The sequence below is a fragment of the Bufo gargarizans genome, chromosome 5 (genome assembly GCF_014858855.1).
Source record: "Bufo gargarizans isolate SCDJY-AF-19 chromosome 5, ASM1485885v1, whole genome shotgun sequence".
Classification (NCBI taxonomy): Eukaryota; Metazoa; Chordata; class Amphibia; order Anura; family Bufonidae; genus Bufo; species Bufo gargarizans.
Genome location: NC_058084.1, coordinates 229,375,859 through 229,398,377, shown reverse-complemented (window position 1 = coordinate 229,398,377; position 22,519 = coordinate 229,375,859). Strand labels below are relative to the sequence as shown.

General features: G+C 41.9%; 1 protein-coding gene across 8 annotated transcripts in view; it reads right to left on the bottom strand.

Annotated features, from left to right (window-relative positions):
• Positions 1–22,519, bottom strand: part of PTPN3 (protein tyrosine phosphatase non-receptor type 3) — a 1,297,151-nt gene that overhangs the window by 811,646 nt on the left and 462,986 nt on the right. For all 8 annotated transcript variants that reach the window (XM_044294788.1, XM_044294784.1, XM_044294789.1 and 5 more), the window contains one exon: positions 13,429–13,481. In XM_044294788.1, coding sequence (XP_044150723.1) covers positions 13,429–13,481 — 53 coding nt within the window. The remainder of the gene's footprint in view (positions 1–13,428; positions 13,482–22,519) is intronic.

The following is a 22,519-nucleotide window of genomic DNA, read 5'->3' as shown; positions in this document are numbered from 1 at the left end:
CAAGAGGGATGTCCTTATGCTGTCCACAATCCACGGTAACAGCACCACCCCAGTCCCTGTGCGAGGTACCGCGGCAACGGTCCTCAAGCCCGATTGTATCGTCGACTACAATCGGTATATGGGAGGAGTTGATCTCTCTGATCAAGTCCTCACGCCATATAACGCCATGCGCAAAACCCGGGCATGGTACAAAAAAGTTGCGGTCTACTTGGTGCAGGTTGCCATGTACAACTCTTTTGTACTATCCCGAAGCGCTGGCAGCACAGGGACATTCCTCCAATTCTATGAGGCAGTCCTCAAGGACCTGATCTTTTCGGACCGGGAAAGAGCAGGCCGGAGTACCTCGGGAACTGGAGGCGCCCGGATCGTCCCTGGCCAACACTTTCCAGGTGTGGTCCCCCATACTGGAAAGAAGGGACGAACCCCAAAAAAGTGCAGAGTGTGTCACAAGAGGGGGATACGGAAGGACACCACTACTCAATGTAACACGTGCCCCGATCATCCGGGCCTCTGCATTATCGATTGCTTCAGGGAGTATCACACTTTCATGGAGTACCAAATTTTTATAATCCCCAACAGTTCACTAGAGAACATAAAACACTATGGCTCTCAGACTTTGGAGACACAAAAACAATTTTTCTTTCCCCAAAAAATATTAGTTTTAGTGCAGGCATCCTCAAACTGCGGCCCTCCAGATGTTGTAAAACTATAACTCCCAGCATGCCCATACAACCTACAGCCATCATCAGGGCATGGTGGGAATTGTAGTTTTACAACATCTGGAGGGCCGCAGTTTTAGGATGCCTGCTTAGTGTCTCTAAAGTCTGAGAGCCATACATATTGGGCATCGTCGCGTGCCTAAAAGTCGTCGCTATAAAAATAACTTTTTACCAAACGCCTCGGATGAACGGTGTTAAAAATATAAAATAAAAACGGTGCCAAAACACCTATTTTTGGGCAAAATTTAAATTTAAATCCATTTTGCCGGTAATAAAGCAAGGGTTAACAGTCAAACAAAACTAAATATTTATTGACCCAATTCTGTAGTTTGCAGAGACACCCCATATGTGGTCGTAAATGGCTATATAGCCGCACGGCAGGGCATAGAACGAAGGGAACTCCATACGGTTTCTGGAAGGCATATTTTGATGGACAGTTTTTATTTTTTACACCATGTCCCATTAGAAGCCCCCCCTGATGTAGCCTAGACTAGAAACTCCAAAAAATTGACCCTATCTAAGAAACTACACCCCTCAAGGTATTCAAAAGTTACTTTGCAAACTATGTTAACCCTTTAAGTGTTCCACAAAACTAAATAGCGAATGTAGAAACAATTTTAGAATTTTTTTGTTACATTGCCTCAAAAAAGAGTAATATAGAGCAACCAAAAATCAAATTTACCCCAAAAATAGTCCCAAAACAACAACCACCTTATCCGGTAGTTTCCTAGATGGGGTCACTTTTATTAAGTTTCTACTCTAGGGGTGCATCAGGGGGCTTGAAAGGGTACATGGTGTAAATAAACCAGTCCAGCAAAATCTGCCTTCCAAAAACCATATGACGTTCCCCTTCTTCTATGTCCTGCCGTTTAGCCAAATAGTAGTTTACCACCACATATGGGGTGTTTCTGCAAAAGACAGAATCAGGGCAACCCATTTTGAGTGTTGTTTGGCAGTTAACCTTTGTTTTACTCCTGGAAAAAATTTATTATATTGTAAAATTTTCCAAAAAATAGAAATTTCTAAATTGTTTCTCCATCTGCCATTAACTCTTGTGGAACACCTAAAGGGTTAACAAAGTTTGTAAACCCAGTTTTGAATACCTTGAGGGGTGTACTTTCTTAGATGGAGTCACTTTTTTGAAATTTCTATTCTAGGGGTGCAACAGGGGGCTTCAAATGGGACATGGTATAAACAAAACCAGTCCTGCAAAATCTGCCTTCCAAAACCCATATGGGGTTCCCCTCCTTCTATGTGCTAGCGTTCGGCCAAACAGTAGTTTACGACCACATATGGGGTGTTTTTGCAAACTACAGAATCAGGGCAACCCATTTTGAGTGTTTGGCAGTTAACCCTTGTTTTACTCCTGGAAAAAATTAATTATATTGGAAAAATTTTCAAAAAATAGAAATTTCAAAATTGTTTCTCCATCTGCCATTAACTCTTGTGGAACACCTAAAGGGTTAACAAATTTGTAAACCCAGTTTTGAATACCTTGAGGGGTGTACTTTCTTAGATGGAGTCACTTTATTGAAATTTCTATTCTAGGGGTGCAACAGGGGGGCTTCAAATGGGACATGGTATAAACAAAACCAGTCCTGCAAAATCTGCCTTCCAAAATCCATATGGTGTTCCCCTCCTTCTATGTGCTCCCGTTCGACCAAACAGTAGTTTACGACCACATATGGGGTGTTTCTGCAAACTACAGAATCAGGGCAACCCATTTTGAGTGTTGTCTGGCAGTTAACCCTTGTTTTACTCCTGGAAAAAAATTGATTATATTGTAAAATTTTACAAAGATTTGAAATTTCAAAATTGTTTCTCCATATGCCATTAACTCTTGTGGAACACCTAAAGGGTTAACAAAGTTTGTAAACCCAGTTTTGAATACCTTGAGGGGTGTACTTTCTTAGATGGAGTCACTTTTTTGAAATTTCTATTCTAGGGGTGCAACAGGGGGGCTTCAAATGGGACATGGTATAAACAAAACCAGTCCTGCAAAATCTGCCTTCCAAAGCCCATATGGGGTTCCCCTCCTTCTATGTGCTACCGTTCGGCCAAACAGTAGTATACGACCACATATGGGGTGTTTTTGCAAACTACAGAATCAGGGCAACCCATTTTGAGTGTTGTTTGGCAGTTAACCCTTGTTTTACTCCTGGAAAAAATTGAGTATATTGTAAAATTTTCCCAAAAATAGAAATTTCTAAATTGTTTCTCCGTCTGCCATTAACTCTTGTGGAACACCTAAAGGGTTAACAAAGTTTGTAAACCCAGTTTTGAATACCTTGAGGGGTGTACTTTCTTAGATGGAGTCACTTTTTTTAAATTTCTATTCTAGGGGTGCAACAGGGGGCTTCAAATGGGACATGGTATAAACAAAACCAGTCCTGCAAAATCTGCCTTCCAAAACCCATATGGTGTTCCCCTCCTTCTATGTGCTACCCTTCTATGTGTTCCCCTCCTTCTATGTTCGGCCAAACAGTAGTTTACAACCACATATGGGATGTTTTTGCAAACTACAGAATCAGGGCAACCCATTTTGAGTGTTGTTTGGCAGTTAACCCAAAATTGATTATATTGGAAAATTTTCCAAAAAATAGAAATTTCAAAATTGTTTCTCCATCTGCCATTAACTCTTGTGGAAGACCTAAAGGGTTAATAAAGTTTGAAAAAACTGTTTTGAATACCTTGAGGGGTGTAGAATGGGGTCATTTTTGGGAGGTTTCAATTATCTAAGCCTCACAATATGACTTCAAACCTGAACTGGTCCATAAAAAGTGGGATTTTGAAGATTTCTCAAAAATTTCAAAATTTGCTTCTAAACTTCTAAGCCTTGTAACATCCCCCAAAAATAAAATATCATACCCAAAATGCTACAAACATGAAGTAGACATATGGGGAATGTAAAGTCATCACAATTTTTGGGGGTATTACTATGTATTACAGAAGTAGAGAAACTGAAACTTTGAAATTTGCTAATTTTTCAAAATTTTTGGTAAAAAAATGTATTTTTTTATGCAAAAAAATTAACTGGGTAAGTCAAAGCATTTTAAAGTTATGAGCACTTAAAGTGACACTGGTCAGATTAGCAAAAAATGGCCTGGTCCTTAAGGTGAAAATGAGCCTGGTCCTTAAGGGGTTAACTTGCTGTGTCGATGTCTTGCTGTGTCGATTCTTCACAGCGTGAGCAGGAGCAGAAGACGAACTTTGCAAGCCGCCTCGCACCGCTCCGGTCGGGCCTCCGGTTCTCACCTCACCGTGCCCCTCTCGGAGCTCCGGAGCTGTGTGCGCCTTCAGACGCAGGAGGACCTCGATTAGACAGGTATTGTACCGCAGCTAATACGTGCTTGATTCCGGATAGGTTATCTTGCCGGAGGAGCTTTGCGATGATCCCGCTCTCCTTCCGAACCAGGTCAGGAATGGCCTCTCTGTACCGCTTCACCTAAGGCTCTGATCGGGGCAAGTCTTGACCCCAGCAGGGGTTTCAGCTTGCGGTGGAGGATAGTCGGCTTCTCCGGAGAGCCTACATAGGTTTGCGTATGCAATGGTTTTGCAAACGGAGAAGAAAGGCGGCTCCTAAATCCAGGCCGAGGATTCACTCTCCACTAGGCCTCACTCTGAACTCCGGAATGGAGTGGACTATAAACCCTGGAGAGATCTCTAAATGGGGTAGATGTTGGACGGCGTCACTTGGGCTCTTAAATAAGGCTCTTAAACTTTAAATAAAGGGATGATGAGATTAGATAGAATCTCCTTTGACGGAGCTGGTGCACCAGACGTCTTTCCTGGTCAGCAGCTAGCCACGCCCCCCCACCAACAGGATTATCTAATATCGATGACAGCTGGCTCACAGATTCAGACAACAGGTAATGCTCAAATAGCTCAAGTTGCAGTTAGAACCACAGTTAGTGTGAACTGAGTCCAATAGCAGACGCATTGGTGAGAAGTGGTATTGCAGAAAAGACTGAAGTAAAAGCAGCAGATGATAATGCTGATGCTGATTGTCAGAGGCAGACGCTGACGTGTGGTCAGAAACAAGCCAGAGGTCAGAAGCTGGTATCAGGTAGTAGCGTGGTACATCAGACAGGTCCAGAAGTCAATGCAGGCGGCAGGCAAACAGGATGGTCAAACATGCTGGGTCAAACAAAGAAGATTAGAACAGAACCTTTGCTATTACTGTTAGTAACTCAGCGCTTAGGCAAGTTCCTAGGAGAGGAAGCTGTTATTTAAACCTGTAACCCCCGGCCAGGGGCTGTGCTGGGAGGCAGGAAGCATTTATCCCTGGAAGCGTAAGTGACAGAAAGCGGTGGGCGCATGCCCCAATACGACCCCAGCATGGGATGGAGCACTGAGGCAGAGTGGCCGAAGGACGTGTCTGACAGGCATGTGCCTGCCCCATCTGGTGAAGACAGCAGCTTGCAGTGTAGCAGGAGATGCTAGAGATATGACATGTGAGACAGCGGTAGGTATGACAGAAGGCCCAGGCCTAACAGTACCATATTTTTTAAGCCCCCTCCTCCTCTCATTGGACCTGAGGGCAAATGTTTTGAGCAGAAGAGGAGCATCAATGTTGTCTTCGGTTTATCAGGTCTTCAGGACCATATCCTTTCCAGTCGGACAGAAGGACTTGTAGAGAGATTTTAAAAAAAACTCTAAAGAGTATTCTAAAAAAGAAGGATGGAAGGAATTAGGATGTTCTCTTGCCAAGCTTTCACCTGGTTTTCTCCATTCGAGTTAGTTTATGGCAGAGATCCTAGGCGGCTGCTGGACACTGCTAAAGTAACTTGGGAGCAAGAACACACTGCCAACAAAAATGTAATAGAGCATATTGCAGTTATGCAGGACAGGGTGGCGGCCATTATGCCCGGAGTCAAACAGCATATTGAGGAGGCCCAAAAGGCTCAAAGTGGGGTTTACAATAGGTCGGCCAAGGTAAGAACCCTTAAACCCAGAGACCGAGTTCTTGTGCCTACAGTACAAAGTAAATTTATGGCCAAGTGGCAGGGTCCGTATGAGGTGTTAGAGCAAATAGGGGAAGTGAAGTACAAGGTACTGTGACACAGTGAAAGGCCTGCTCATGGAATGGAGGTATTTTCCTCCCAGGATGTTATGCAGCGACTAATTGCAGCAAGGTGAGGTCAAACACCAGACCGGATTTCATATACCGGTACGGGCTTTACGGACACCTCATTAAAACCAGCTAGAGTGTGGGAACTGATGTTTGTCTTAATGTGCTTGTGGCTGGATGCATGTTTGCAACCTGTCTGGGAGTATAGGTTAAAGATATCCAGGACGTAAACTCTTTATGATGGTCTGTTGCAAGGTGTGCACATACACCAGGACTTGATCTCTATATGTGGTACCCGAAGAACGGTGTGAACTGAACACCAGGACTTAAAACTAAGGTGAAGTTGTTTCTGTTCTGTTAACCTGCCAAGTGTGAATAAAACACAGAATCGTGGTTAAGAACAGTTTTTGTGCCTCTGTGCTGCGTACGCTCACCCTGCCTAACAGAGCAACTCCCCACAATACATAAGCCCGGTAAGAGAAAGCCCGAGCAAATATACCATGTCGGATGAACGGCCTGCCGGATCTGTCCTGCCGCTAGTGAGGACTGCCCCCGTACTGCCGCTCCGTCCCCTTTGACTATAATGGGGGTGGGGGCGGAGTTCCGGCGGGGCATGGAAAATGTCGGACATGTCGTAGGTTTATTCCTGCAGCCTCCCGCCGCGCGCTACCGAGCCTCTGACTGAACTCTGCCCCTATTATAGTCAATAGGGACGGAGCGGCACACGGTCACTAGCGGCAGGACGGATCCGGCAGGCTGTTCACCTGACGGAACAGCCTGCCGGAGGTCCGTGCCGCTAGTGTGAAAGTAGCCTAATAGCATGGAAAGACAGTCTGTTCACAGAGAGGCCACTGGCTGGTCTGCCTTCTTTAATACCCCCACAGGATAAGTTTAAGCCTGTGGCAGCTGGTGGAAAGGTAAAGATAGCAGGCGCCCTCTCTAAAAGACAACAGCAAGAGGCTGAAGAGTTTGTGAGTAGGAATTTTGACATGTTCTTTGACTTACCCAGATATACATCCATGATCAAACATGACATTGTCACCGAGCCACAGGTGATAGTTTCATGAGGCTCGTCGACAAGCCATTACAGATTAAGTGCAAAAGATACTGCAGTTGCGAGTTATAAAGGAATCCAAAAGTAAATGGGCCAGTCCCATTGTTTTGATTCCCAAGCCAGATGGGATATTGCGGTTCTGCAACGATTTTAGGAAATTGATCTGTGTCCAAATTTGATGCTTATCCCATGCATCAGGTGGACAAGCTTATTGAAAGACTGGGAGGAGCCTGGTACTTTGCCACGCTTGACCTTACCAAAGGAAACCGATAAGTACCCCGACAGATAGCGCTAAAGAAAAAACTGTGTTTATCACCCCTGATGGTCTTTTTCACTATAGCATGTTATCGTTTGGGCTCCATGGTGCCCCGCAATGTTCTAAATAGGAGATATGCCTCAGCCTATCTAGATTATATTATCATCTTCAGCAATGACTGGGAGAGTCGCTTGGACAAGGTGCAGGCCATTGTGGATTCTCTAAGGATAGCCAGGCTAACTGCCAACCCCAAAAAGTGTGCTTTAGGAATGAAAGAGGTGGAATGGAGTGACTTCAGGAGTTGAAGTTGCCATTGTGCAGTCCCCCTGTCCTCACTACACCAAACTTCAAAAGAGAATTTGTTGTGCAGACGGATGCATCAAAGGTGGGGCTGGTAGCTGTCCTGTCTCAGGAGGTGAACAGAGAGGAGCACACCATTACCTACATGAGTAGGAAACTCACGCCAGCAGAGAAAAACTACAGCATTGTGGGCTTTAGTTGCCCTGAGGTCATACCCGCTGGGGAGGTGGTTCTGGCTAGTGACTGATCACTCAACCCAGACCTGGATGAGTAGATCCAATGAGAGGAATGCCAGGGTCACTAGGTGTTTATTGTCACTCAATAACTTCAATTTCAGTGGAGCACCGAGCTGGGAAGCTTCAAGGCAATACAGATGCCTTGTTCCATATGCATTGTTTAGCGTCAAGAGTTCACCCCTGTAGATCTGAACTTAGGAGGGGGGATATGTGAGGGAGTGAAGGGAGTTGTCTGGGAAAACAGGTATTTGTCACCCAGCAGAATGCATTGTGAATGATGAAACCTAGGATTTGTCTTTCTCCACTTGTGAGCTGGCTGAGATAGACATGGAAAGAAGGACAGTGTTAATCTATGTCAGGCATAGCTGCCGTATACCTTTTTGTAAAATCTGTTATGGGCCTGATTTTTATAGACTGAATGGTAGGTTGGCAGTGGAACCCTGTCGGTCATGTGGCTCGTTAGGAGCCTAATATATTCTTCAGAGAATCAGAGGTGTGGGGACTGATGCTGTACCAACCAAGGTAACTGTGTGCAACCTGGTTCTGTGGAAACATAGTAAAGGTCTAACAGCCAGGCCCTCATATAGAGAGGGATTGGTATGTATTAGTTAGTGGCTGGACGGCCAAGGTGTTTATTTGAGCTCGAGTTAAGGCTGTTTATGTTTTGTTTGAATGTGTGAATAAAACACTATTTATGTTATACAAAAAATAAATTAAAAGAACTAATATGTGTATGTATATATTGTGATAAGGCGTACAGTGCGGGAAGGTTTGTATATCCCACTCAGATACCTAGCTGGGTGGCATAGCTAAAATTCAGTACGCAATAGTCTCAGCAGCATGTAGGTTGCTGAGACAGGGTTGGTATATTCTGGGCTGGATTATAGTTGGATTGGAAGATAGGACTGAAAGTGGGATCTGTAAATCCACACCCTTCCAGGATGGGTGTTCCCTTGGTCCAGAGAGGATCGCAGGTGACCTCCCAGGGTGTCAGTTAGGAGAGAGTGATTTGGAACAGAGACTTGCAGAGGCTCTGAGTGGTCTCAGCCAGGAAGCTTGAGAAGCCACAAGGCTATGTGATAGCCCAAAGTTTGGGGGAACCAGCGACGCTTGTGGGGCGAGAGTCACACGGCCAAAGTCAGGGGACTACTGGGCCATAATCCCCCCAAAAGGTACTGGAGTTGTCACAGCCTGGAGGCTGCTGGACTGTTTGGCTGAGGAAAGATGCATTTGATTTCCGTGTGTGAACAGGGATCTTTAGGTGAGTCAGGGGTACATTATTTTGTATTAGCAAGTGCCTAGATGAGCAAGTGTTTATTTTGTATCATTTATGTTTGGGCTGGTGAAAATAAACCGTCATTTGGACTGTGATTGTGACCCCCTGAAAGAAGGTGATTCCTTACATATATATATATATATATATATATATATATATATATATATATACATGTTTGTAACACTATCATCTTTCTATGACTACTGTCTTCCTGTATGTTTTTAATGATATACCTTTGATGGATGTCTAATAAAGAAATTATTGATCATAATATTTTTTTTGTGTGGTAGCTTTTCTAAGCAATTTTAGGTGTTATACGAATAACTCCATGCGAGATATTTATGATAGAAACTTTTTGGCGTTTTATACACTCACCTAAAGAATTAGGAACACCATACTAATACGGTGTTGGACCCCTTTTTGCCTTCAGAACTGCCTTAATTCTATATGGCATTGATTCAACAAGAGGTTGATAGCATTCTTTAGAAATGTTGGCCCATATTGATAGGATAGCATCTCACAGTTGATGGAGATTTGAGGGATGCACATCCAGGGCACGAAGCTCCTGTTCCACCACATCCCAAAGATGCTCTATTGGGTTGAGATCTGGTGACTGTGGGGGACATTTTAGTACAGTGAACTCATTGTCATGTTCAAGAAACAAATTTGAAATGATTCAAGCTTTGTGACATGGTGCATTATCCTGCTGCAAGTAGCCATCAGAGGATGGGTACATGGTGGTCATGAAGGGATAGACATGGTCAGAAACAATGCTCAGGTAGCCTGTGGCATTTAAACAATGGCCAATTGGCACTAAGGGGACTAAAGTGTGCCCAGAAAACATCCCCACACCATTACACCACCAGCCTGCACAGTGGTAACAAGGCATGATGGATACATGTTCTCATTCTGTTTACGCCAAATTCGGAATCTACCATTTGAATGTCTCAACAGAAATCGAGACTCATCAGAACAGGCAACATTTTTCCTGTCTTCAACAGTCCAATTTTGGTGAGCTTGTGCAAATTGTAGCCTCTTTTTTCCTATTTGTAGTGGAGATGAGTGGTACCCGGTGGGGTCTTCTACTGTTGTAGCCCACCTTTCTTTCCCATTCTGACATTCAGTTTGGAGTTCAGGAGATTGTCTTGACCAGGACCACAACCCTACATGCATTGAAGCAACTGCCATGTGATTGGTTGACTAGATAATCACATTAATGACAAGTAGAACAGGTGTTTCTAATAATTCTTTAGGTGAGTGTATATTGTGTGTGTGTGTATATATATATATATATATATATATATATATATTTACTATATATATGTAGATATAAATACATATTACAAAAAATTAACGGTACTTTATATATACACACAAATCATAAATTGATAGGAGCAGGGAAAGCAGGCAGTGGTTCTGGGTTTATGGACAGATAACACAGGAACTGTGGAGATATCACAGGTGTTGGCAGTGGAAGGGTGGTTACTGGGCAGTGAAAGAGTTAATTTGTAGTGCATAGTGAAGGCAGCAGGCATCTGATCTGTTAAATTTCACTGACAGGACACTGGAGGCAGCAGACGGATCCCACAGATCAAAGGCATGCGTTTTTTGGAAAGGGGGGTTACCGGAGAGTGAAGGTAAGGCAGGTTTCAGGTTGCAGAGTGCAGATCAGAGACTAAAATCAAGCATTATCTGCTGTGTGCCCCGGATCTGTGCCTTGCCTGCCCCCATCTGTGCCGACCCAGCCCCTATGTATGTGGATATTGCTCCTATGTGTGCCGGCCCAGCCTCCATCTGTGCCTGCTGCCCTGACCCCATTTCTGCCACCTGAATACATCCGTGTCCGCCTGCCCCCTGTTGCGGTCCCCCTGTATGTGATGGTGGCAGCTCTGTTGCTGAGCCGCAGCCATCAGCAGCGAGTGTCAGCTGTATGCTGACACACTGATGTAACGGGCAGGATCAGAGCTGGGATCGTTCTCATCCTTTTAACCCCTCAGACGACACAGTCAGTGGCATCCATGGAGTTAGTAGAGGGAGGGGCTCTCTCTCTGAACCATAGGGCTGCTGTGCTGGGATGGCTGCGGCCTGATGTTTGACATGGCAACCGGACGCCTTAAATCCAATGTTGCCATCTATCAGTGTAAAACTGATAAACTTATACTTTGCAATACAAGAGCATTGCAAAGTATAGTACAGCCATCAGCACCACTGGTTCTTCAAGAAAAAAAAGTTAAAAATAAACGTAAAAAAATAATAAATGTAAATTAAAAATAAATTGCCTTTTCCCAAATCTGCATATATTTAGATTAGAAAATGAAAAAAATAAAATAAATAAAATAAACTACACATAATTGGTATTGCCGTGTCTGTAATGACCTGATCTATAAAAATGACCATGGTACTAATCCCGAGTGGTGAACGCTGTAAAAAAAAAAAAAAAAAATGGCTGAATCAACCCACAGAGTAAAATTATTTTAAATATATCACATTAAGAACCCCATAAAAAATAATAAAACATTGGCAGAATTTCAATATTAGCCTAATTCACCTCATAAAAAATTAAATAAAAAGTGATCAAGAAGTCATATAGACCCCAAAAATTGTACCATTAAAAACTACAGCTCATCCCGCAAAAAATTAGCCACCACACAGCTCAGGCAGCCAAAAATAAATATAAAGCTATGACCCTTAAAATCTATTTCAGCAAATTCCATGTTAGAAAATACAGATGCTGCTCTTTTCCTTTTGAATTCTGCCATCTGTTCATACAGCAGTTTACGACCACATAGTTGGAGTTGCCGTATTCAGGAGAAAATGGGTAACACATTATGGGGTGCATTTGCTTCTGTTATCCCTTGTTAAAAGAAAGAGGTCAAAGTGGGGTTTAGTTTCCAAAATGGGGTCACTTTTTGGGGATTTCTACTGTAGGGATGCCTTAGTGTGCCTTCAAATATGACACGACACCCAAAAGCCATTCTAGCAAAATCTGCTCTCCAAAAATATTATTTTGCTCCTTTCCTTCTGAAATGTGCCGTATGCCCATACAGCTGTTTACGAACATAAATTGGGTGTTTTTATAAACTGCAGAATCAGGGTAATAAATATTCAGGTTTGTTTTGCTGTTAACCCTTGCTGTGTTTAGAGAAAATTGGATAAAAAAATAAAAAATCTGCACAAAAACTGAAAATTGGAAATTTCACCTCCATTTTCCTTTAATTGTTGTGGAACACCTAAAGGGTTAACATAGTTTGCAAAACCAGTTTTGATTAATTTGAGGGGCGTAATTTCTAAAATGGGGTCATTTATGGGTGGTTTCTATTATGTAAGGACCTAAAAGTGACTTCAGAATTGAATTGGTCCTTGAAAAAGTTGGCTTTGAAGATTTTTATAGAAAATTTGAAAAATTGCTTCTAAAATTCTAAGCCTTCTAACATCATAAAAAAATGAAATGTAATTTTCAAAATGATGCCAACATAAAGTAGACATGGGAAATCTTAAGTAAAAACTATCTAATAAGGTATCACTATCTGCCTTTCTGTGTATAAATAAAAATTTAGAAAATGTACATTTAAAAAAAAAAATCTGTAAATTTTGGATTTTTTATAATATAAAGGTAAAACATATCAACTCAAATTTACCCCTAACATCAAGTACGAGATGTCACAAGAAAACAATCTTAGAATGGCTTGTATAAATAAAAACATACCAAAGTTATTAGCATACAAAATGACACGTGTCATATTAGCAAAATTAGAACTGGTCACGAAGGTGAAAAATGGCTTGTTCTTGAAAGGGTTAATATTATATAGTACAAACGTAACTTTTTTTTTTTACTAAGGGTACTTTCACACTTGTGGCAGAGGATTCCGGCAAGCAGTTCCGTCACCGAAACTGCCTGCCGGATTCATCAAAATGTGTGCAAACTGATGGTATTTGTCAGACAGATCAGGATCCTGATCCGTATTAGTGATGAGCGGCAGGGGCTATATTCAAATTTGCGATATTTCACAAATATTTTGTAGAATATCCATCATATATTCGCGAATTAGAGATTATTGTATCGAATGCAAAAAATTGGCAATGTAAAAATTGCTGATTTTTTTTCGGTCTGAGCATGTGCAGACCGCAAAGCCAGATCCGTTTTGCCGATATACTCAGGGCCGGTTCCGGCATTAATGCATGTCAATGGGAAAAAATGCTGGATCCGTCATTCTGGCAAGTGTTCCGGAATTTTGGACAAAGATAAAACTGGAGCATGCTGCGGTATTATCTCCGTCCTGAAAAGGCAAAAAGACTGAACTGAAGACATCCTGATGCATCCTGAACAGATTGCTCTCCATTCAGAATGCATTAGGATTAAACTGATCAGTTCTTTTCCAGAATTGAGCTCCCAGGACGGAACTTAATGCCAGAAAAGAATAACGCCAGTGTGAAAGTACCCTAAGACAGAATGGACTCTCAATGACTTACTTAAGACCTAAAATCAATGTTATAGTCATTAAAGATAATTACTTACATTGCACAGCATATGAAGCAAGAACAACAGCTGAATTCAGTGGACATGGTATCCTAAAAGAACATGTGTAAAATAAATCATAAATCATCACTTATGAAGTTATCTTTTATTCAATTATGTAGTGTGTTATACTGTTACTTTGTCAAACTGGCCACGACTTCAAGAGAAATGGGATTTATATTGTATTCTTCTAGATTAAATGCAAATTAAGCTTTATAGTGTTTTAAAAATAGAATTAGAAGCAATGTTTCCCCATTGACTTCTAATGTATCCATTAGTCATAAAGGCTATGTACACCTTTGGGGGCATTTTTTATTTTTTTATTACTGCATTGTACTCATTATGAATAAAAAATGTTTTTTCCATTGGTCTTTATTAAAAATATGGAGTCCTTTTCTCTGTGCAGAGCTGAGATGCTCTGCTAGCAGGATCTTAATGTTCTCTCTTCTCTGTCAGGCAGGTAGCCTCCTTATCTGTGATCTCTGACCTTATAAAAACTCATCAAAGCTCAATCATTATCTTACTGATAAGAATTTTGCTTTAATAAGTGTTTATGACCTCTTAGTAATTTAGAGATATAGGTTATTAGATGAGCACAAAGTGAAAGTTTGATCCAGACAGCTAGAAAATCAATTAACCCTCTGTGACAGAACAGCCTAATATTTTTAATAAAGACCGAATGAATTATCATTATTATTATTTTTGCCCCAAATGAGTAAAATGCAATCATAAAAACATTGTCCCTGAAAGTGTACAAAGCCTTTGAATGTATCTCTACTAGATTGACAACTGTAACATGGCATGCTAATAATGACCATGAAAAAATTATGTAAATCTAAAGATAGTCTAAATCCATAATCCACATTGCAGTTATATTACATTTTCCCTTATGTCAAATTAGATATATTCAATTAAAATAACTTAAAGAGGTTGTTCAATAGAGAAAAATGTTTTGCAAATGTACACTCTCAACACACAGAAAACGCTACTCAGCCAATTACTGTCTGATGTGCTGTCACTGAATGGCTGAGCTGGCATTTCTTGTGTGTCAAACATTATCTGCCATACATTTTCCTCTGCTAGACAACCTTTTTAAGCCATCAAAACTAAGAAGGGCATCTAATCTGATATACTGTTCAGTTATTTCCATCTGTTATTGTTAGCCAAAACTGGGGCAAAAGTGTGGCCTAAACCAGGATGTACAGACGAGTGGGGACTCAAGAAGATTCAGAAGATGAACAGCTAGGGATTGGAGAGTATGGATTCTTTTATTTAAAGGCTATGGACACCTATGGGGGCTATTATTATTATTATTATTATTATTATTATTATTATTATTATTATTATTATTGTTGTTATTTGAATGCAATCCTTTTGAGCTAAAATTAATTTTTTTTCAATTGGTCTTTATTAAAAATCTTGAACCCATTTCTCTGTACAGCCATGAGATTCTCTAGTGCCAGACTCTGTTTCATCAGGCAGCTCAGCTGACGGCTCCTTATCTCTGACCTTATAAAAACTCATTATATCTCAATTCTTGTATTACTGATAAGAATGTGGATTAAGTGTTTTTGAGCTATTAGTAATTTAGAGATGAGGGTTATTAGATGACTGGCACAAAGTGAAAATTTAAGTATGATTCTCATAGCTAGGCAGAAGTTAATCCTTTATGACAAAGCTGGTGAATATTTTTAGAAAAGACCAATAAAAAAGAATGAAGCCCAAAATGAGCAAAATGCTATAAAAATTGCCCCTGGTGTACATTTAAGCCCCTCTCTAAACCCTGTAAAACATTTTTTTCTATGAAACAACCCTCTTAACCTAAAGTATTTGGGACACCTTTGGCCTAAAAATACCCTTTTTTATATGCTATTAAAAATGTTCAACAGGTTTACCTTTACAGCTTGCATTTGCAGACTAGCAAGAACTCTAAATCCATTAGACAACTGCTCTTTCGATTTGTTATGTACCCCCATTTATATTTAAATTGCTGACAGCTCACAAACTCACATTATACATAAAGGAAAACTGTCAAGTTGAACATAGTGTTTGAGCTGCAGGCGGCATGTTATAGGGCAGGAGAAGGTGAGCAGATTGATATATAGTTTTGTGGGGAACAAAAATTCTGTATAACCTGTAATTTATTCATGTTACAGAGTTTTACGATGCAAATGGCTCACTAATATAATGTTATTACCAATTTTGGAGTCTTTATCTGTAATAAGACTACCTTTTTTGGGTAGCCAGCTTTTTGTTTATTCAAACTTTTCCATGGATATGACCTGTAGTTTTGTGTGTAGCATGGTCGAGCATGCACAGTTATTCTCTGCCAAGCTTGCTTCCTCATAAACAGGAGGAGCGCTTGCATTCAAGTAAAGCACAGAGAGATCGAGGTATGATAGCCCCACCCTCTATGGTCTTTGCCATAGGCAGCATCAGCGAACAGGAAGAGAAAAGGGTGATGGTACATACGCACTGCGCATACAGCTGATAGGCGGGGTGCCGGGTGTCAGACCCCTGTCAATCTGATATGGATGACCGAATAGTAAAACCCGTTTAACATTGGACCATATAAAATTACTGTATTTATCACTTTATAAGACGCACCTGATTATAAGATGCACCTAGGGTTTTGAGGTGGAAAATAAAATAAAAATATTTTGAACTAATGGTGGTCTGGGGATGACATTGTTATGGGGGACCTGTGGATGACAATGTTATGGAGGATCTGTGGCTGTCACACTGTTATGTAGAATCTGTGGCTGACGCACTATTATGGGGGAACTGTGGGTGACACACTGTTATGGGGACCTGTGGCTGACACAGTGTTATGGGGGACCTGTGGATGATCCACTGTTATGGGGGATGCGTTGTTGAGGCACTGTTATGAGGTATCTGTGGCTGATGCACTGTTATGGGGGACCTGTGGATGACACACTGTTATGTGGTTTCTGTGGCTGATGCACTGTTATGGGGGACCTGTGACTGACACACTGTTATGTGGACGTTGTGGATGCCACACTGCTATGGGGGATATGTGGATGTCACACTGTTATGGGGATCTGTGGATAACACACTGTTATGAGGGATCTGTGGATGATGCACTGTTATGGGTGATGTGTGCTGTGACACATAGGGCCATGAGGGGGACCAGCATAAGATGTTATATGTGTGGATGACACAGAGTGACAGGCCTCATACTGTATATGAGGGAAGATGTGTGTCTCATGTAATGGTGCAGGAAACCTATTAGAGGAGATGTATGCTACAGTTTTACCTGAGACATATCACCATGGTGCCTGGCCTTGGAGAAGTAAAAGCCAGTAGCTAGTGTGTCCACTAGGATAGATAGTGGACGTGGTGGTTACATTGCATAGCTGGTTTCAGCTACTCCGGGCCTGGCTTTTATTGGGAAAAAGCAAAGAGTTGGGTGGGTGCTTATTCCCCACGATCCACTCTGGGTATCACAGGTGGCCCATGTTCACTGTTCTCATTTAAATTAGCAGTAAGAAGCAGAGTGTGTCTGTATGAGTGAGAGGCTTACAGATCACAGAACACAAGGTATATGTGAAGCAACACTGGCCTGAGTACGGATCTAAGGGAGACCTGAGCCTGTACGATTTTGTTCAGGTGTTATGGACTGACTACATAACCCGGCTGTGTTCCGGCTGTACTATGCTGTAATTTGGCTGGGATTATCAATAAACCAGATTTTTTTTTTTTTTTTAAACGTTTTATTGAATAATAAAACAGTAGTACAAGTATTGACACATCAATCAGCAGTGTACAGGGTGTACAAATTTACCCTACTTGGCTACCATTGTACCAACTAAATTAACAGAGTAGATGTCCTATTCGGTCGTATCAAATAAGTATAGACATTTGCACCATGTGTCATACTAAAGCAAAGCAAACTAAGGAGTATCAAGTAGCATTGCTAAAGTGCCTATAAGTTTCCCATGGTTTCCAAAGGGCGGAAAATCTGTCATGGGTACGGTTTTCCCAAGCGGCCAGGTCCTCGAATCTATAGATGGCGTCCACCTTATTAACCCAATGGTCTAGTTGGGGGAGATCAGGCGAAAGCCAGTTTCTAGGGATTAGGAGGCGGGCTGCTGATACCAGTTTTTTGAACAACGATGTGACATTATTGGGTGTGAAGGAAGGAGGAAGGCCTAAGAGGGCCAGCTGGGGCGAGACTGGAATTTTGGAATCGCAGATAATATTACAGTGTTTGAAGATTTCAGACCACCATTTAAGCAGTGGTGGGCAGGACCACCATATGTGGAAGAATGTGCCAACCCCGTCTTCACACCTCCAGCATGCGTCAGAACCAGTACTACTATATCTGCAGGTAATATTGGGTGTTTAATACCACCTGGTAAGTAATTTATACCCATTTTCTTGTATTCTGACACATCTGGAGGATGTATGAGGTTCTCTAAAGAGTTTCAATTGATCATTTGTGGAGAACGAGGTCTCCAAGTCCTTCTCCCAGGCACCTATGAAGGCTAACTTAGGAGGGCAGATAGGAGTGTTTCTTCTATAAAGCTGAGAAATCACTTCTTTGGGGATAAGGTTTTGAGAAATGAGGCTTTCGAACCAAGTCAGGGGCCTTAAGAGGGCTTGATAGGGGATATATTTTGTTAGACTGGAGTGTATAAAGGAGTATAGGGAGGGGAATGACTTAGACTCGGGGAAGATAGATGCTAAATGATCTTTTTGAATTATTCTGCCATCTTTCTCAAAGAGAGAAATAGCCCAGATTTCCAAATTTCGGATAGATAGTGGAAGGCTCTGCTTTAACTCTAGTGAAGCCAGATTGATCAGATCTTTCATCTTGATAAGCGGAGAGGGTAGAGGGATACCATTAGCAGACCTTTGGAAGTTGTCCCAGGCGCCTAAGGTAGCCTGCACAGTTGGGCTACTATTCCTGTAGATAATTTGTTCTTTTGGAAAAAGAAATAGAAGAGTTCTAAATGCGGTGTTAGTTAGGGCAGACTCCATACTAGTCCAGGATTTGTGGGTGGGTTCTCTGAACCAGTCTATTACCCTAGCCAGTAGGATAGAGGTGTTATAGAGCGAAGGGTTCGGGAGGTTAATACCTCCAAAGGTTTTCAGGTTTTGTAGAATAGGGAGTCTTATACGGGCTTTCTTTCGACTCCATATAAAGGAGCGAATTTCCTTATTAAGGGATTGGAAGAAGGAATCTGGAATAGGGAGTGGGAGGACTTGTTGCAGATAGGTCAGTTTAGGGAGGATCAATGAAGTGAATAAATTTTTCCGACCGAACCAGGAGAATGTTTGGAGGTGAAGATTATTTAATTGAGCTTGCATATTTTGTAATAGAGGAGTGTAGTTAAGTTGAAATAATTTGGTGAGATCAACTCCAATCTTAACTCCCAAATAAGTTATGTAGGGGGTATCCCAGTTGAATGGAGACTGAGCTGCAAGGTCTTTTTTTTGTTTGAGCGCTCAGGCCTTACTAGAATATGGGATTTCTTCATATTTATCTTAAGGTTGGACAAAGGGCTAATTTTTTCTAGTGTGTCATATATTATAGGTAGGGATACTCTGGGATTGGAAGTAAGGAGTAAAAGGTCATCAGCAAACGCTGCAACTTTGTGTTCATGGTTACCTAGCTTGATACCCTTAATTTTGTCATTTTGACGGAAAGATTGAAGGAGTGGTTCCATAGTTAGTATGAAAACCAAAGGGGAGAGTGGGCATCCCTGACGTGTACCGTTTCTTATGGGAAATGAGGGAGAAGAGGTTTCATTCACCAGCACCGATGCCGAGGCGTTAGTTTACATGGAGAAAACTGCATCAATAAAAGGTGTTGGTAGGCAGAGTGAGGCGAAGAAAATCCCAGCTAATTCTATCAAAAGCCTTTTCGGCATCGGTGCTGAGGAGAACTAAAGGACAGGATAACTTGGTAGAATAATGAATGGCATTGATAATTCTAACTGAGTTATCCTTACCTTCCCTGCCAATCACAAATCCAGTTTGGTTGCCATGGATCAGTGACGGGAGAATTGGGGAGAGTCGGTTAGCTAACATTTTGGCTAGGATTTTTAGATCAAGGTTTAGCAGGGAAATGGGGCGGTAATTGGCGCAGTGTGAGGGGTCTTTACCTTCTTTGGGTATGATGGTAATAAGGGCTCTTGTCATGTCTAAAGTAAGTGGTATGCCTTTAAGCGAGTGATTGCATACAGTCAAGAGGTAGGGGGAAATGGAGTCCCTGAATGTGTTATAGTATAGGGCTGTAAGGCCATCAGGGCCTGGGGCTTTGTTTTTTGGTAGTTGTTTGATAGCATCCTTCAATTCTTCTAAAGAGAAGGGGGATTCTAGTATCTGTATATGGGAGGGGGGAAGTTTAGGGAGTGAGATTCCCTCAAGAAAACTATTTATGGCTTCCATATTGGATGGGGGGTTGGCCGTGTGAATATGTTGGGGTATATTATAGAGGGATTGGTAGAAGGTTTGAAATTGAGAAGCAATATCTTTAGATGTTATGGACGACTCTCCATTGCTTTTAAGGATTTTGCAAATGTGGTTATGATTTCTCCTTTTCTTTATTCTGTTCATAACGAACTTAGACGCCTTATCGCCATGGGCGAAGTATTTAAATTGGGAATTTAGATAAAATTTGGCTGACATGGAATTTAAGTGGTTTTTAAGTTCAGAGCGGAGGTCATTGAGTTTGGAGAGGTGGTGGTCAAAGAGGGATTTTTTGTGGGTCCGTTCAAGTTCTTTTATTTCTCTTAAAAGGTTGTCAATTTTGGCCTTTCTCATTTTTTTAAGATGGGTACCTAGGCTAATGAGTTGACCCCTTACGTATGCCTTATGGGTATCCCAAAGGATATGGGGGGGGGGGGTATCTGGGAGGGCGTTCAAGGAGAAAAACTCATTGATAGCCTTCTGGATAGTGCCTTTATTTTCATTGGAGGTGATAAGTTGTTCATTGAGTCTCCAGTTAGTTACTCTGGGGGAAAGTTGGGGGGTAGATATAGTGACGAAAATCGGGGAGTGGTCGGATAAATGGATAGAGTCTATGTGGGCTTTGGAGCATAGTTGGAGATGTTTTTTGGAAACAAAAAGGTAATCCAACCTTTGATAAGAGCCACGGGCATTGGAAAAGAATGTGTAATCCCTTCCAATGGGATTAAATACTCTCCATGTGTCGACCAGGCCAAGGTTATAGAATGTGTCACATATGGAGTTAAGAGATCTTTGTGAGAGAACAGATTTTTTGTAGAGGAATCTAAAATGGGGTTTATGGTGACATTAAAGTCGCCTCCCATGATAACCATACCTTCTTGGAAGGATTCTATGATAGGATAGATATCCTTGAACCAGGACGCCTGGTTAACATTGGGAGCATATATGTTGATTAAGGCAGTGTTTCCCAACCAGTGTACCTCCAGCTGTTGCAAAACTACAACTCCCAGCATGCCCAGACAGCCTTTGGCTGTGCAGGCATGCTGGGAGTTGTAGTTTTGCAACAGCTGGAGGCACACTGGTTGGGAAATACTGGATTAAGGTGTATGGCTGATTAGCTATGGTTCCTTTTAACAATAAGTATCTTCCTTCTGCATCCTGCAAATGAGAGCAATATTGAAACGGTGTATGTTTGCTGAACCCTATACTAACCCCTTTAGAGGAAGAGGAGCTCGATCCGCAATGGTACCACACCTGGAAAAATGGAACGGGAGAGATCTGGATATTTATTAAACTTAAAATGAGTTTCTTGTAGAAACAATATAGAGGTGTTCCTCTTTTTTAGCAATGAAAAAATTTGACACCGTTTAGACGGAGCGTTAAATCCTTTGACATTAAATGAAGTTATCGTTAGATCCGCCATGTCGCTTCAGTTTGTGGGTTGTACCATTGCTGATCCGGAACCTCCACATTTAGCATAGCTGGAAACATGTATAATGACAGGAAGATTGTGGGTATACGCTTTTGTGACTTAGTTGAGGCATAGACACAGTGTGAGGGGACATCTACATAACATAAGAGTAAGATGTAACTTGTAACCAGAAAAATAGAAAAGAACATTAATATTCCCATGGAAGGACAGAGATGGAAGGAGAAGGGAACAATAACAAGGAGTGGCAATGTTAACCGCACCCCTATAAGTATAAAACATTGTGGCCGGGTCAGAAGGCCCTACCATTACTCGGGGGTTAAAGAGAGTCACTCCTTTTTAAATTTCCTCCATCTAACCTTCTACAGGATAATTTAGACCAGACAGCTTTGTTATCGTGCGATAAATAATGACCTATGGTCAGTAAACCAACATGGTAAAGTCAATTTGTACGGACTTATAAGAGGCAACTTAAGTGGGTATACATAGTAAATATCAAGTGTGGCATACCTTCTCAACCCAGGTTCGTCCCTGAGTCAAGTCTTTGAGAGTCCCTGTCAGCTTTATGTTAGTTAGGGTAAGGTTTATCTGTTATGTTAAGGAGGAAAAACTACAGCAAATCTCTCTCTGGAAGTCCGCTTTAATCTTTGGTAAGTGGGAGCCTCCTCGGTGTGGGGGTGTTCGGTCTTCTTCCTCTCTGCATTCTTGGGGTGCGAGGAGGTTCCCATGGAGCGAAAACTGGCAGAGCTGGTAGAGTAGCTGTGGTCTGGAACGTGTCCCAGTTGTCGATAGGAAGTGGCTGAATGTGGAGGTGAGCGTAAATTTTTTCCAGATCTTTGGGGGAGGCGACGGATAGACGGCGGCCATTGTGGGGAAATGAGAGGCCGAAGGGGAAAGACCAGCGGTAAGGAATCCTCTGGGAGGGCAGCCAGTCAGTGAGAGGTTTAAGCGCTCTACGCTTCCGGAGAGTAGATTGCGCTAAGTCCTGGTAGATCTCGATTTCGTTATTTTCCCACATCAGCGATGAGTTGTTTCTGGCACTGGATAAGATCGCTTCTTTGACTGGGAAGTAGAGAAATTTACAAATAATGTCCCGAGGTGGTTCGTTGGGATTCAGTTTAGGCCTCAGAGCTCTATGCACTCTTTCAATTGAGATTTTATGCGCAGTGTCAGGGCCCAGCAGTTGGAGGCATATTTGCGTTACAGTTTCAGGAATATCACCGG